This window comes from Clupea harengus, chromosome 8, assembly GCF_900700415.2.
Source record: "Clupea harengus chromosome 8, Ch_v2.0.2, whole genome shotgun sequence".
Lineage (NCBI taxonomy): Eukaryota > Metazoa > Chordata > Actinopteri > Clupeiformes > Clupeidae > Clupea > Clupea harengus.
The window spans coordinates 12,307,995-12,322,048 of NC_045159.1; the positions used below are offsets into that span (position 1 = coordinate 12,307,995).

General features: G+C 40.6%; 1 protein-coding gene across 1 annotated transcript; it reads right to left on the reverse strand.

Annotated features, from left to right (window-relative positions):
- Positions 1-1,332: 1,332 nt before the first annotated feature.
- On the reverse strand, positions 1,333-13,774 carry LOC105902406 (protein mono-ADP-ribosyltransferase PARP14-like). Its single transcript, XM_031571324.2, has 17 exons — positions 13,477-13,774; positions 13,197-13,279; positions 12,598-12,637; positions 11,981-12,241; positions 11,567-11,794; positions 7,388-9,819; positions 6,724-6,960; positions 6,261-6,482; positions 5,795-5,903; positions 5,458-5,607; positions 5,134-5,196; positions 4,797-4,982; positions 4,471-4,677; positions 3,747-4,373; positions 3,511-3,656; positions 3,133-3,310; positions 1,333-2,058 (listed from the first exon to the last, which is right to left on the reverse strand). Exons 1-17 carry the CDS (start codon positions 13,655-13,657, stop codon positions 1,778-1,780), a joined length of 5,631 nt encoding a protein of 1,876 aa, XP_031427184.1. The 5' UTR covers positions 13,658-13,774; the 3' UTR covers positions 1,333-1,777.
- Positions 13,775-14,054: the final 280 nt, after the last annotated feature.

The window sequence follows — 14,054 nt, forward strand, 5'->3', positions numbered from 1 at the left end:
ACCGAGTCCAAAGGGTAGTGCTGCCTTTCCTCCCAGCCGTAGTTGCTACGATACAGCATGAGTAGTGAGAGTTGGCCATCGTCTCTGGAGATGTTCCGCCACTTCAGTTACTTTGTGGACGGCTTGTGTAAAAGAGTTGTGAGGAGGTGTTTTGACGTTGTGGGTGTTTGATTATGTTACACACCCATGCCATAACTGACTTTATATCATTTCAGCAGAATACATTTTTTACTTATTTCTTCTTTATTTTCTATCTTTGGGACTCCCTTTTCCAGTATTCCTGATATGTTGGTGTTTGTGACATGCTTCATATCTAAATACAAGTAAATAGTCAGAGACCATGAACTTGTGCAATGCCCTGAAGACAATGCACTGAGGAGCATTGAGGGACATGAAGGAGAAACCAAAGGTAGTCTCCCTCATAAGATGTGTGACTGCCCTCTAGTGTAAGCACTAATACAGTACAGTACAGTACAGTACCTCACCAACAGAGGTCAGAAGTTTTTTTTTTCTTCTTCCCTCTAACAAAAAAGGAGCACACCTGAGAAATGTCACCAAGTGGAGTGGTGGTGGTGGTGGGAGGGGTCAGGTGTTATGTCACGTGAGGAAAGACAGCCGAGCCAGCGGCTGCGTCATGTCAGATGTGGGCCGGATGCATGTCAAACTCATCTGAGTGGGCAGCCCTGATTCATACGAAATGATCTCCCTAATTGATACTAACATTGGACTGGCATTATGATTGATGCCCAACCATGGCCGAATTGTAATGAATTAAAATGTATATTAATGTATCATTAAATTATTGGTTTTGATTACTGAACTGATTCCACAGGGACAGCAGCAGTGTTGGGTGGATTGGCGAGCATAGGAATTCTTTATATGTAATAATGTATAAATATATTTGTAGAATGTATGTATGTGTAATATATATTTCATGTCGCAAAGTTAAGTAAATGTGAATAATTTACCATATACCAATACAATATTAACAAACTATTAAATCAATGATGCAGAATGTTTGAGTCTCTTATTAAACCTAACTGAGAGCTGTGCTCTGCAATGACAATTTCACAGTGGCGATAATGCTAAAAGTGCTAATGCCAACAGGTAGGCCTACTAGAACCTTACATTCAAATATAATTAATTATATATTCATGCAGTGTTATACAATAGAATGACAGGAAGAGAGCGTGAGAACGAAAGAGATAGAGGTTTGACAGTAATGTATTCATTGGCAGAGCACAACTACCACAACAATCTGAGAGATGCACGAAAGACTGCCAATGTCACAAGTCATTCGTTCAATTTCAATAGAATTCTTCATTTCATTCATTTAGATTTAGAGTTTTTATTCAGTTTCTACTTCTACAGCAAGTACACAGTGAAATCCTCATCAGTGCATCAAGTACATTTTGACTGAGAGCAAAGCTTTCTGTTTATATATCATCACCATGAAAAGTCCTCCAGACTAGTCAGCAACACGATACACATAGGTTCATCACTTTGGAAAAATCACAATTTAATACAGGCAACAATGTACATATAATCAAACCAGGAGCTGATTCTGAAAAGACAAACAGTAGCCGGGTTTCCATCCAATTTTTTTACGCATTTTTAACATTTGAATAGGAAATGCATACAATCTTTTAAGTTACCTAATTTCTATGACTGCAATTTCACTCCATTTTCAATGTTATGTAATACTTAAATGCTTTTTGTGTTTAAAATGATTTAGTTTTTCTTTCATATAGAATAACATGTTTATACAGACAGCATCTCACTGAAATGTGATGATGTACTCAGGATAGGCCTGGACATCATTGAAGACGACAAATATTGTGGGGTTTGTCTTCTTATCTGTCACGCTGTCAAACAAGTCAGCTGTCCCAGTGTTTCGGGCAGGAGGTGCTAGCAGGCCACCTGATCCTGGAGTGTAGTCTCCGACCAAAACTCTTGCCAGGTACATGCGCTTGTGTCCATTGACATCAGGTTTGGCATAGCCGTTGGCTGAGTATTGGGGATCAACAGCAAAATAGGCGCCATTTCCATACAAGGCACCTGTGAACAGGAAAAATACAGTAATGTAAGCTAAGTAATTTTCTATGAAAAGAAGGACCATGTCCATACAAAAAAGTTCCTTGCATTAGGTTTCTTAGACAACCATGTGTTTGTGCTATGACAAAACTGATGTAAGAGGGCTGAACAGGCAATAACTGCATTGCAAAATATCTGTGGTGAAATTTATCATTTGTATTTTTGAATTAAGTAAGTTAAAGCAATAATAAAAATACAACATCTGACTGAAATCTATTTGAAAAAGTATTTGAGTATTTGAAAAAGTCTTTGAATTTTAAGGTCCAGTATTTCTTACATTATTTGTGCTTTCTTATCTTAGACATCTGTGACACAGTGTTTTGTCTAAAAACTGGGTAGCTAACTAGCTAACAACCAACAGACTTGATTTGCAAACAACAACAGCAAAGCTGGCACTATAAAAAGCTGAACAGATGTAAAACTAAATTTTTTTACATTTAAGAGAGTAGCCACTGGGAAAGATAGGTGTGTTCGTGTCTTCGTAACATTACCATAAGTCATCAAAATTACTTGATGAAGATAGTTGTAATCAAAACTAGCTGCCCACAAAAGCTTTTAAATACTTGAAATACTTAAAGTGGTTTACAACTACCTAATTAACATAATGCTGCTTTAAGAGCAAGAGAAGGGACATTTTGTTATTTTTAAGCAGGCTGGATTGTGCATAAACTGCACTTCTATCCATCTAGGCGAACCACAAAGGATTTCCCACACAAAATGCTTTGTATGCCTGCACATTTGTCTCACATTACTGTAAAACACAAAGGGCTGTTTTGAAAGCAGCACTACGACTAGTTTACTGTTCAGATGTGTTGTAATTTTCCTACATTTAAGATGGAAAGCTAGTTCCATGTAACTACCATTGTGTCTTTGAATTCCATTCAATTCAAGGTTCACAAAATAGTAAAAGACAGCAGGCTAATTAGCTTACCCTCTACTTTAGGAGTTCTGAATAGTCACACACAAGCTTTATTTGCATGTAACAGGTTAGTGATCAAAATACTCTCCTATGTTGAAAGTAATGAAAGCAGACCATACCGACTGCAGTCCCAGCAAAACTCCGGTTAAACCCGGAACGGTTGATCTGGTCTATCTTATTAGGACTTGTGCCATGGAAAAGCCTTTTCTCATTATTTGTGTGTTTGTTCTTCTGATCAAACTGTTCTTTTTTGATCATGTAGCCCTTCCAAAGTGTGCTGTTCTGGACTCTCTCAATCTGAAAGAATCAAAACCACAAGAATTACATGTATATATATACATTTACAATTTTAACACAAAAGGCCAAACAGTTTCCCCAAAAAATTCTTGTTAACTTATTTACTAATTATTTTCTGTCTGTCTTTCCATACATTTCAATACAATCTAGTTAAGTAAAAGAAGTACAATGAAATAAATACAAACACAATAAGCTTTCACCTGAATTATTATTGATGCAAGGCCAGTTCTCCTGAACTCCTTCTCAACTTCTGCGTATTCAGTGCTGCTTGCAATAAGTTTGATTTGATCAACATCCCCGGCGTTCATGTTGGCCCAATGACTGGGTAAGCTCACTGATGAATCATCTGACATCAGAGTAACGTATTGTTAGACTTCATTATTGTCATCATAGCTGCCTTGGTCAACAACAACACATATGTAATATTTCATCCTACCTTTTTGATCAACTCGTTTAAGTTCTATATCCTTCCGTCCAGGCTTTGTGGCTATTCTGCTTGACACATCTGCTTCATATTCATGTGTGCCAATCTTGATTGTCACTCTTCTCATTCTAGTCTGGAAGGCCTGCTCTAAGTTCATGTTAGTGTACATGTCGAAAGGCACAGGTGTATTGTTGAAGTCCACATACTGCCATTTCACCATGGTGCTGATCATAAAGGCCTCTCGTCTGGTTGTGTCCTCCCTCTCTGCCTTCCGGATCATATCTCTGATTCGCCCTTCGACCTTGAACACATCACGAGTCAAGCCCTCCAGGTAGATGATGGAGTCAGTGTTCCTCCTCTCCACCCTGATGCTGACAGTCAGTTCCTTCTGCAGATTCTGAAGCTCATTTCTATCCTCCTGGGTGAAACGACTAATTAGTGGGTCCTGGATCTGAGTAGAAGCCTGCTCTTTCATGATGCAACTGGTCACACAGTCTTTGGCTCTGTTGACCTCCTGGGCCGTCTCTCCACAGAATTGGAAAATGGCGGGAGCAAACTCTTCACCCACCATGACAAACTCCTCATCAGCAGATTTCAGGTCTTCAGTACCACCAGATGAAAACCAGCCTGTAAATGTATCTTAAATGAAGAAAAAAAAATATATATTAATAATCTAAAAGGTAAAAATGCACACCATTTCACTCGTTCTTTGTTTTTTGTGTTGTGGCTTTCTTACCCTTAATTTTATCCAAAATACCCTTGTCGTCTTCTGTTCCTTTGGCCTGTCGTGTCAGCAAGCTCTGATGGAACTCTGAAGCCATGTTGGTTTGGAAGATGAGAATCTTCACAGATATTATATTATGACTCTTGGCCTTCTTGACAAAGCTCACAATGGCTTCAATCATTGCATCAGCCACTGCAGATGCACTGACTCCACCTTGGCCTGGTGGTGGACAGTGTTACAAATATGAAAAAATAACAAGGATGATGAATATGACCAAAAAATACCCAAACCTATTTTTTAAAAGTGCAATATGTTTCTGCTAGTATTTTATACTGTACCTGTGCCGAGAGCTGGAAAGGAGACAGAGGCAAATTTTCTCTGCTCACAAAATGTGAGAACATTTAAGACACGATCCTTAATATCTTTCAGGTTATTTGTTCCCACAATATGGACAATGTGTTTACATGGAAGTCTGCCCGGCTCAGTCAAAATCATTTCGCATTGTTGGAAATTGGGTGAGCTCACTGTGAATACAGAAAGATCATTTTGAATTTTTTTCCAGATATTCTGAACCTTTTTACGTGTCTATATACCATCACCTTGTAATCATTACAATGGTACACTTATCTTGATCAAAATTAACTTATCTATGGGAGTGGGAATGTAGGGACTAACCAATCTCTGAACATTCTGATTCTACTGCTGAGCCAGCAGCCCCAAGGATGGCCATGGAAACCCCTGAAAGACAAAGCATTACACAGCCTGATCAAAACCTACTGGTAGCCTGGTATTGATATTCTATATAGTGATGCATGGATTCAGAAAATCTCTGGAGAGACTTTGTAAGGCTTTCCAGATCAAATCACGTTTGAAAATTCACCAAAGTATAATACCTCTTTGGACATTTATATAAGTACTTCAATAAATACTTGAAAAAGGATTAAGATATTGTAAGTGCAAGTCATTTTATTTTATTTTGGTTAAATACAATGAACTTACCAGACTTAAGGGAAAATGTGGCATTGGAGGAATTGACAATGACATCAGTGGTCTCTTTAGTGATGTCACCAGTTGACAACTCTAAGGTCAGGTGACCGATGTGCACAGAGTGTTTCCCCAAAGACACAGTGTTGACTTGACCCCATAGTCCTGTGGAGAAAGAACCATCTATCACAGCCTCATCCTAATTTCATACTCTGTAACAGCTTGACTGATGTGACTGCAGGGAATGCTACTGCAAGCGGTTTCTGAGAGTGAAGAAACACTGAAACATACAGAAGACACAGCCCAACATCCTCAAACAGAAGCAAGTAGGATTTTAAAAACAACATGTTACCTGAAGACTGTTGTGGTTTCTGCTTCTGTTGGCCATGACCTGTTCTCTTGCCTTGAGGTTCACTTTTGCTCTCTCTTGGTCTTTCTCCTTTGAACGCCCTCCTGAAGCACTAAAAACCAGTCATTTAACACTGTGAGTGCACATTATAACCTATAGCAATCATTCCAGCACATTACACTACATCTGTCATATACAGCACTGTGCAAAAGTTTGAGGTATTTTTCAACAGTTATTTGCCATATTCTGCATTAGGGTATCAAAAGAAAATACATTATTTTATAAAATAGTAAAATCAGTTCAGGTATTTTTGGTTTGCTGCACTTTACATGAATATGCGAAGTGCAGCAAACATGCAGTTTTGAAAGCATCATGACTTTACAGCACTGTTAAAAATGTGCCAAATAATTTTGCTCAGTACTGTATAAATAACTATGTATTGGCCAAAATCATTCTGAAAAATCCTTACGTCCACGCTCTCTCTGTCTAAGGGGTGTACTATGATGACCACTTCCTTTAACCATTGAGGATTTGTTTTGCTGCAGAACATCTGTGTTTCCTCCATCATGATCCTCGGCACCAGGTCTTTGGGAAAACCCAGATTCCCAGTGCCAATAGCAGGAAAAGTAACTGAGGCCAGCTCACGTTTGTCTACCTCTCTCAGGCAATCTCTTACAATCTTCTTCAATACCTATTGGGAATGCAGACACCCACACACAAATATTTAAATAACTGTACGAGAATAATTGAAAGTACCTTACTCTAAGAGCATATTTTTCATTTCAGAATTGCTATTTCCACACATTCGTGCAGGTAAATGTAATGTTTATTCTAATCCAGTAGATTTTTTGTCATTGTGAGATTTACATAATTTTGATAATTTTATGGCTGTCAGGACTAGTTCAGTACCCCCCCCCCCCCCTAATGCTTACCTCTTCTGATTTACCACCTCTGTGATCCCATGGAGGGCAGACGGTGTGGAAGACTTTCTTGCATCTCAGGCCAAAGCCATCAGTTATCACCATTTCCCCATATCGCATTGAACTTCCTCTGGCCTCATCATTGGCTGCTGACTGGAGCTGTGGTCCAGCGGTCAGGAGAAGAGCCTTGGAGACGGCCCCTTGGCTGAGGTTCACGTTCTCTGCAACTGTGTTCACCACAACCTTTGTCTGGAGATGGTGAAGATGTAGATTATTATTTTAAAAGTTACATGCAACAATGTATTGCAAATAATGATACTTTATTAAGATTTTCTCACAAAAACTGAACATACAATTCAGTGTTTTCTAGGGGAAATTAACAGGTCCAATTTCCACTTTTGTCCAAAATGTGCAGATATGCAAATAGATCTAACAAGTCGGCCAGTTCTAAACTGAATTACACTTAAAGGGAAACTTTGGGATTTTTTCAACCTGGGCCCTATTTTAAGAACATTGAGGGCAAAACATTTACAAGGGACAATTAAAAATCAAAATCAGTATAGTATTGAGTTAGAACACTACATTTAGTAAAAATCTGAACACAAAAAGATAAAAAAAATAGTGCCCAGGTTGAAAAATCCCAAAGTTTCCCTTTAAAGGAAAATGACACACTTACAGATGCATCTTGAATGTTTCCTTCCTTCAGGACGATCTTGACTCCCTCAGGTGTAAGTTTGCTCTCCAGGACTCCCGGTGCATCTGAACGTGACCGTGAGGATGAGCTCTGCCACTGCCTCTCTCCCTCTCTATATTTGTCTGATTCAGAATCATTGAACGTTTCATTCTTCCATCTTGTAGCTCCCTCAGGTCTTCCCCCCTGATTCCTTGACCCACGATTGCCTCTCCCCCTGTATGTATGTCTCTGGGAGGGAGCTTGTGGAGTTTCAGATCTTGGATTCATGTCACGGAATACATTCTCAACAGCCTGAACCATCGCATTCACAGTTTTGTCATCATTGTTGACCAGGTAGACTTTGCTCAGGGAATTCCGTTTCCGGTTCTCAAAGTAGTCACGCACAGCATTGGCAATGGTGTGTGTGCAAAGGTCCAGTGGGAATCCAAAAATTCCAGAACTGATTGCTGGGATTGCGATGGAAGTGCAGTTAGCCTTCGAGGCCTGGTTCAGGCTTTCAGTGATGGCAGAGCTAAGACGTTGCACTGCTGTCTGTCTGTCAGTGTCCGAGAACCGTGGGCCGACAGCATGGACAACATGTTTGCAGGGCAGACGTCCTGCCTCTGTGATAATTGCACTTCCAGGGCGAAGCTTTCCATACCTGGATGTGTACATGTCACAGTCTCTCTGGAGCTGATGGCCAGCAGCATTTAGCATGGCCATTGCCAAGCCCCCAATATGCTTCAGGTCTTCGTTGGCAGCGTTCACAAGAGCATCTGCTTGAAACACACAGATATCTGCTTTGCTGACTGCAATGAGCACCCCACAAGGCATCTGTACCTCACAGTAACATTGCTGAGAGTCAGGGGATATTGAGAATTTTCTGTTTCTTCCTTCACCATCATCATCATCATTATCCGCCTCCTCCAACATATCGTCATCCTGAAGCAGAACGACACAACGATGGTCCCTTAACATCATTGATAGTAGCAAGCTGCCTTGTTCCTGGAAATACTTCTTTGCTCCAGGCTTAGAGACTTTCAGTTCATCTATAAACAAGCTGGTCACCATCCTCTTAAAAGCATCCAAAGCAGGTTTAACATAGATACGCTCTCCTGACAGCTTGATTCGTGGGCGTCTTGGATGGAATTTCACCACCACCTCACCAACTTTGGCAAACTTTTTCCAGTCGTCTGACTTATGCTCTTCAATGAACCTTGCTGCAGCACAGCATTTGACCTTAACAGTGTCCACAATTCTTGCATGATTACGCAGGAACTCTTCGAGATTCAGGCTGACTTCCTTGACGGGCTCAATAAAGCCAGCAATGATAAGACTGTCAGGTTTGTTTAAAGTTATCAACAGTGTGATCTCCTTGGATGTGTTGTACACACTAAGGAGTTCAGTGTTCAGAGTCTTCCATTCTGACTTTCTGAGTACCTCTTGATCCTCCACAGTGAGAACCTTAGACGCGAGATTCTCTTTTATCCTCTGCATAGACTCACTCAGGGATGTTTCTGAGCTTGCAGTCAAAACCACAGCTCCGTCCTTGATCACATAAATGGCATGGATTCTTTTGGAGAAGAAGAGACGATCAGAGATCATCTCGCTGTCCACTGCCCTCAGGAAGTCCACTATATGACGGTCAAGCTCCACTGCCCTCTGTGTCATCTGCATTCTATTCTCAAGGACCCAGGTTTTAACGGACAGAACTTCAGTTTTTAAGCCAGAGAGGACAAGTTTCTTGATGCTGGATTTGTAATTGAGGGATACCTGGGGGCAGGAGGCTGTGATGTACTGTGACAGGCCATCAAGTTGCAGCAGTTTATAAATGTCAGGAGGCAAATCCATTTCCTCTGAAACACTGTTCGTCTCCCGCTCAAACTGATCCGTTGCCTTCTGAATAATACCACCCACCATCCCTCTCAGGTTTTCTATGTCTTTCGACATCCCTGCAAGCGTCAACTGCCCTTTTAAAGGATCCACTGTCATGACAACATGGTCCTGCACAACTAACCGCAGCTCTTTTGCCACTGAGCCACACACATCTGAGTTCATCACCTTCTCAAGTATTGCGTATTTGGACATGATGCGGTGGAAAGCGTCTAAGGTGTTTTCCTTCCAGCCGTCTATGTGTTTGGCTGTGAGTCCCTTCATTTTCAGCAGGGCTGGAAGTGGGCTGAGCAGAACGTTGGTGTTCTGCATGCTCATCTGGCAGAAGTGTGCTTGCATCTGGTCATTGATGTGAGATCCGAGCTGCTTCTTCACGACAAATTCATACAGTGCTGGGTGGATGCTTTCAGGGAAAGAGTCTGGAATCTTCCATCTTGGTCTGTCTTTACCATACAGCGCTGTACCTAGTGACTTGTAGTATGGATGCATGCTGACTTCAACTTTGCAGATCTTGTGCTGTGTGTTCAACATGGTCACAACATCTGAAATGTATTGTGAAAGTGTAAGAATTAACAAATAACAACTGGACACATGCAATTCTTTTTTGTTTGAGTTTGTGTTGCATTGTTCATTGTAGCTTTAAATTAGTTTTTGTGTTTTTATTTTAATTTCAGTTAATGAAATTATTTTTCCTTGCTAGTTTTGGTTTTACTCTTTTTAGGTTGGTTAACTATAATAACCCTGTTGTAAGTGTGTGTGTGTGTGTGTGTGTGTATGTACAGTGGGGAAAATAAGTATTTGAACCCCTGCCGATTTCGCAAGTTTGGCCACTTGCAAAGAAATGTGTGATCTATAATTGTAATGGTAGGTGTATTTTAACAGTGAGAAATAGAATATCAACAAACAAATCCAGAAAACTGCATTGTATAACATTTATGACTTTATTTGTATTTGATGCAGAAAATAAGTATTTGAACCCCTAAGCAAACAGCAAGAATTCTGGCTCCCAATGACCAGTTATGTGCCCAAGAAGCACACAGATTAGTCCTCATTAGGCCTAACAAGGTACACCTGATCTCAACTGGTGACGTGTATAAAAGAAACCTGTCCAAAGAATCATACTTCACACCTTCAACCTCACCACCATGGGCAAGACCAAAGAGTTGACCAAGGAAGTCAGAGATAATATTGTAGACCTGCACAAGGCTGGAATGGGTTACAAAACCATTGGCAAGCAGCTTGGTGAGAAGCAGACAACTATTGGTGCGATTATTCGCAAATGGAAGCAACACCAAACAACTGTTCATCGCTCTAGGTCTGGGGCTCCATGCAAGATATCCCCTCGTGCGGTATCGGTGATCATCCGAAAGGTGCAGAATAACCCCAGAACTACACAGGGGGAGCTTGTGAATGATCTCAAGGCAGCTGGGACCACAGTCACCAAGAGAACCATTGGCAACACACTACGCCGTAATGGTTTGAAGTACTGCAGAACTCTCAAGGTCCCCCTGCTCAAGGAAGCACATGTACAGGGCCGTCTGAAGTTTGCCAATGAACACTTGAATGATTCTAAGGAGGATTGGGAGACAGGATGTGGTCAGATGAGACCAAAATCAAGCTCTTTGGCATCAACGCGACTTGCCGCGTTTGGAGGGGGATGAATGCTGAATATGACACCATCCCCACCGTCAAGCATGGAGGTGGAAACATTATGCTTTGGGGCTGTTTCTCTGCCAAGGGTACAGGACGACTCCACTGCATCGAGGGGACTATGGATGGGGCCATGTAACGTGGAATATTGGGCTTGAACCTCATTCCCTCCCATTGAAAACGCAACCTTAAGGATTTGGAGAGGATCTGCAAAGAGGAATGGACCAAAATCCCTCCTGAGATGTGTGTAAACCTGGTGACCAATTACAAGAAAGGCTGACGTCTGTGGTTGCCAACAAGGGTTATTCCACCAAGTACTAAGTCATGTTTTGCTAGGGGTTCAAATACTTATTTTCTGCATCAAATGCAAATTAAGTCATAAATGTTATAAAATGCAGTTTTCTGGATTTTTTTGTTGATATTCTGTTTCTCACTGTTAAAATATACCTACCATTACAATTATAGATCACACATTTCTTTGCAAGTAGCCAAACTTGCGAAATCGGCAGGGGTTCAAATACTTATTTTCCCCACTGTATGTGTGTGTCAGCAGTCTGCTTCATAGGCTAAATGTGAACATTGAAAAAAATCTGTCTGGTATAATTTTTCTCTCCACAAAATAATTGTAGCATGTGTTACCTTCTGGCTTTTGGAATGTGACAACAGCAGCGTTTTCTTCGGGTTTTATAGCGACACTCTGTACTTCAACTCTAAATTTCTCACAGTAGAGACTCAGTAGATCTTCTTTAGCCTTAGGTGGCAGACCTTCGATCCTCAAACAGCAGGTTCTTTCCAGGTCCCGGGCAGTCAGATTGTACTGCTGAAACTTTTTGCTGAGCTTGGCTTCGGTCTGAAATTTCTTCACATCTGAAACAGAGGCATTGTAGTATAATTATGGCATGATGCATTCCTTATAAGTGATTCGATTACAGAATAAAATGTAAAATGTAATCTCACTTAAAGATAAATAATCACAATACCATTTTCAGAGTAAAAAAATGTATATGCAAAAAATATAGTGCCTAAGCAAATTGAACAGAACTAAATACATACCATCAGGATGAGTGAATGTTACAACAGCAACACAAGACTCATAGATCAGCTCCATATTGTAGTCATCCTCAGAAATACCAGTGATGTTCTCCACTATCAGTCCAAGAAGCTCCCTGGGTATGTCTTCAGCGATGTTCTCCACAACAACAGCGTTGGGCCGATAGGAGTCTTCAACCCTCTCCTCCTGAACTTCAATAGAACCTGAGGCACTGGGACCTTCATGTTGAGGATCTTGAGACTGGGATTGAGTTTTCTTTCCGTCTGGTAATATTAAAATCATGTATTACCCATCATTTTTGATCTGTTCATATAATAACAGCATAACATATATTTTTTACTTAAAAAGGGGGAACATGCTCTCAATGTGGTCCATTCTGGCATATGATTGGCCTGAATACTAACCCAAGGGTAGTGTTGGTACTCTTGTAGGCTTGGTGTGGTAAAGTGCAAAGTGCATCAATCTTTCTTCATTAAATACTTACTTTTACTACCTACTCATATAAAACCAACAAATTAACATTTGTGTAACTTGTGTTAACATATCCTCAGTTATATAAATGCCATGCCCTGCAAAAGCCATTAAATGGGTCAAAGTACAGTACAGGTGCAATACATACCAGCAGATTGGTTGTCAACAGGTGGCACGCCCTTTGCCTCCTTTTAAATAAAAAAATAAATAAAAACTTGCTTTAGACCAAGACTACAAAAGCAAGTGTTCTTTAGGGGAAATTATATTTCAGCTCCTAATGTCACACAGAAAAATGCCAAGAGGATTAGTCATGGCTTGAAATGAATTAAAATAGGATACAGGTATAACTCATGGTAGACATGGGTGGTGCCAGTGTTGTTCAGCTGACTGGGAGAGTTCCGGAATCCTAATTTAACATTACTGTCATGTAAGATTAGTCACTCTGTTAGACCTGCCTGTATTCCACAGCAACGGAGAAGGAACGAAGAGCTGTCTCAGCTATTATTATTATTAATTAGTTTATTTCTTCCAAAGAAAACACGTGTTCCTTGCTCCTCTCCTCTGCTGCACTGTCCTGAGCACTAGCCTATGAATCGTAGGAAAGGCTCTGGATATCCCCTGCTAGGCCTCCCCTGCCCTGGCGGTGTTCTAGGCCGACCAGGAAATCTCGACTTGAAATCTCATCGATTTGATCGCATTGAAATGCCATTATCTATTATATTACCTCAACAAAACACATAAACTTACCAATTTTCTGGTGAGGTATAGCTTAATCTGCTCGTTGTCGATGGTGATTTCATGTTGCGTGTGGAGAAGAACGCGCTCTAGGACTAGGATTAGACAAAAAAAAATCCTTCAACCATTAACAACAGTACCGCTCGCCGACTACCGTAAGTCACCACTACCCTTATTTAGCAAATTATCAAAATAACTGGGTAGATTCCTTGGTCATAATTACAATTACAAGATAAAGAAGGCAAGCGCCACAATTCATGGAAGTGATCATATCGTCGAGTGCAGGATTTACCCTCCTCTTGTTTAAATCCAATAGTAGCTGAGTTCGCTTTCTCTTCATATTCCACGACACAGTCACCCCCACCAGATTTCTTCTTACTTTGAAAGTATATTTGAAGTTTTTGCCGAAGCACTTTACGGTGACTAGGCGACCATTCACCTTCTACTAAAACACGATGTGGACAGTCTTCCATCTTGGTCGCGTTTGAAGCCTTCTGACTGGATCAGGCAGTTTATTTTGAAAACTAGAAAGTTTCACTTTCATTTCAGGTTGTCAACTCGGGGAGTGGTACATGTTCCAGGAAACTGAATGCTAAATTGTGTTCCCTTGAACCGAATAACTGGTTTAACCACATACATACATTTTTGGTATAACTTAGTCATAAAAAAAAAAACATCGCATATGAGTGGGCCTGTCTATTTTACTTTGATGTGTTACTGCTGTTGAAAACGAGGACCGTCTTCGTTGGCCTCTGAAGGCATTATCCTCTACATTTGAAAACAATATACTTTTCATAATTTACAAAACAGACTTTCGTCATCACTGACTGACACACTGCAGTTTTTGGATTTTGCTTTGGTGACATTTTG

Excerpts from the sequence above, each read along its gene's own strand:
- LOC105902406 (XM_031571324.2), bottom strand. The coding sequence starts at position 13,657 with ATGGAAGACTGTCCACATCGTGTTTTAGTAGAAGGTGAATGGTCGCCT. Across the intron at positions 4,678-4,796 it reads CTTTCCAGCTCTCGGCACAG|GCCAAGGTGGAGTCAGTGCA; the intron begins GTACAGTATAAA and ends GTCCACCACCAG. Across the intron at positions 4,374-4,470 it reads TATTTTGGATAAAATTAAGG|ATACATTTACAGGCTGGTTT; the intron begins GTAAGAAAGCCA and ends TCTTCATTTAAG.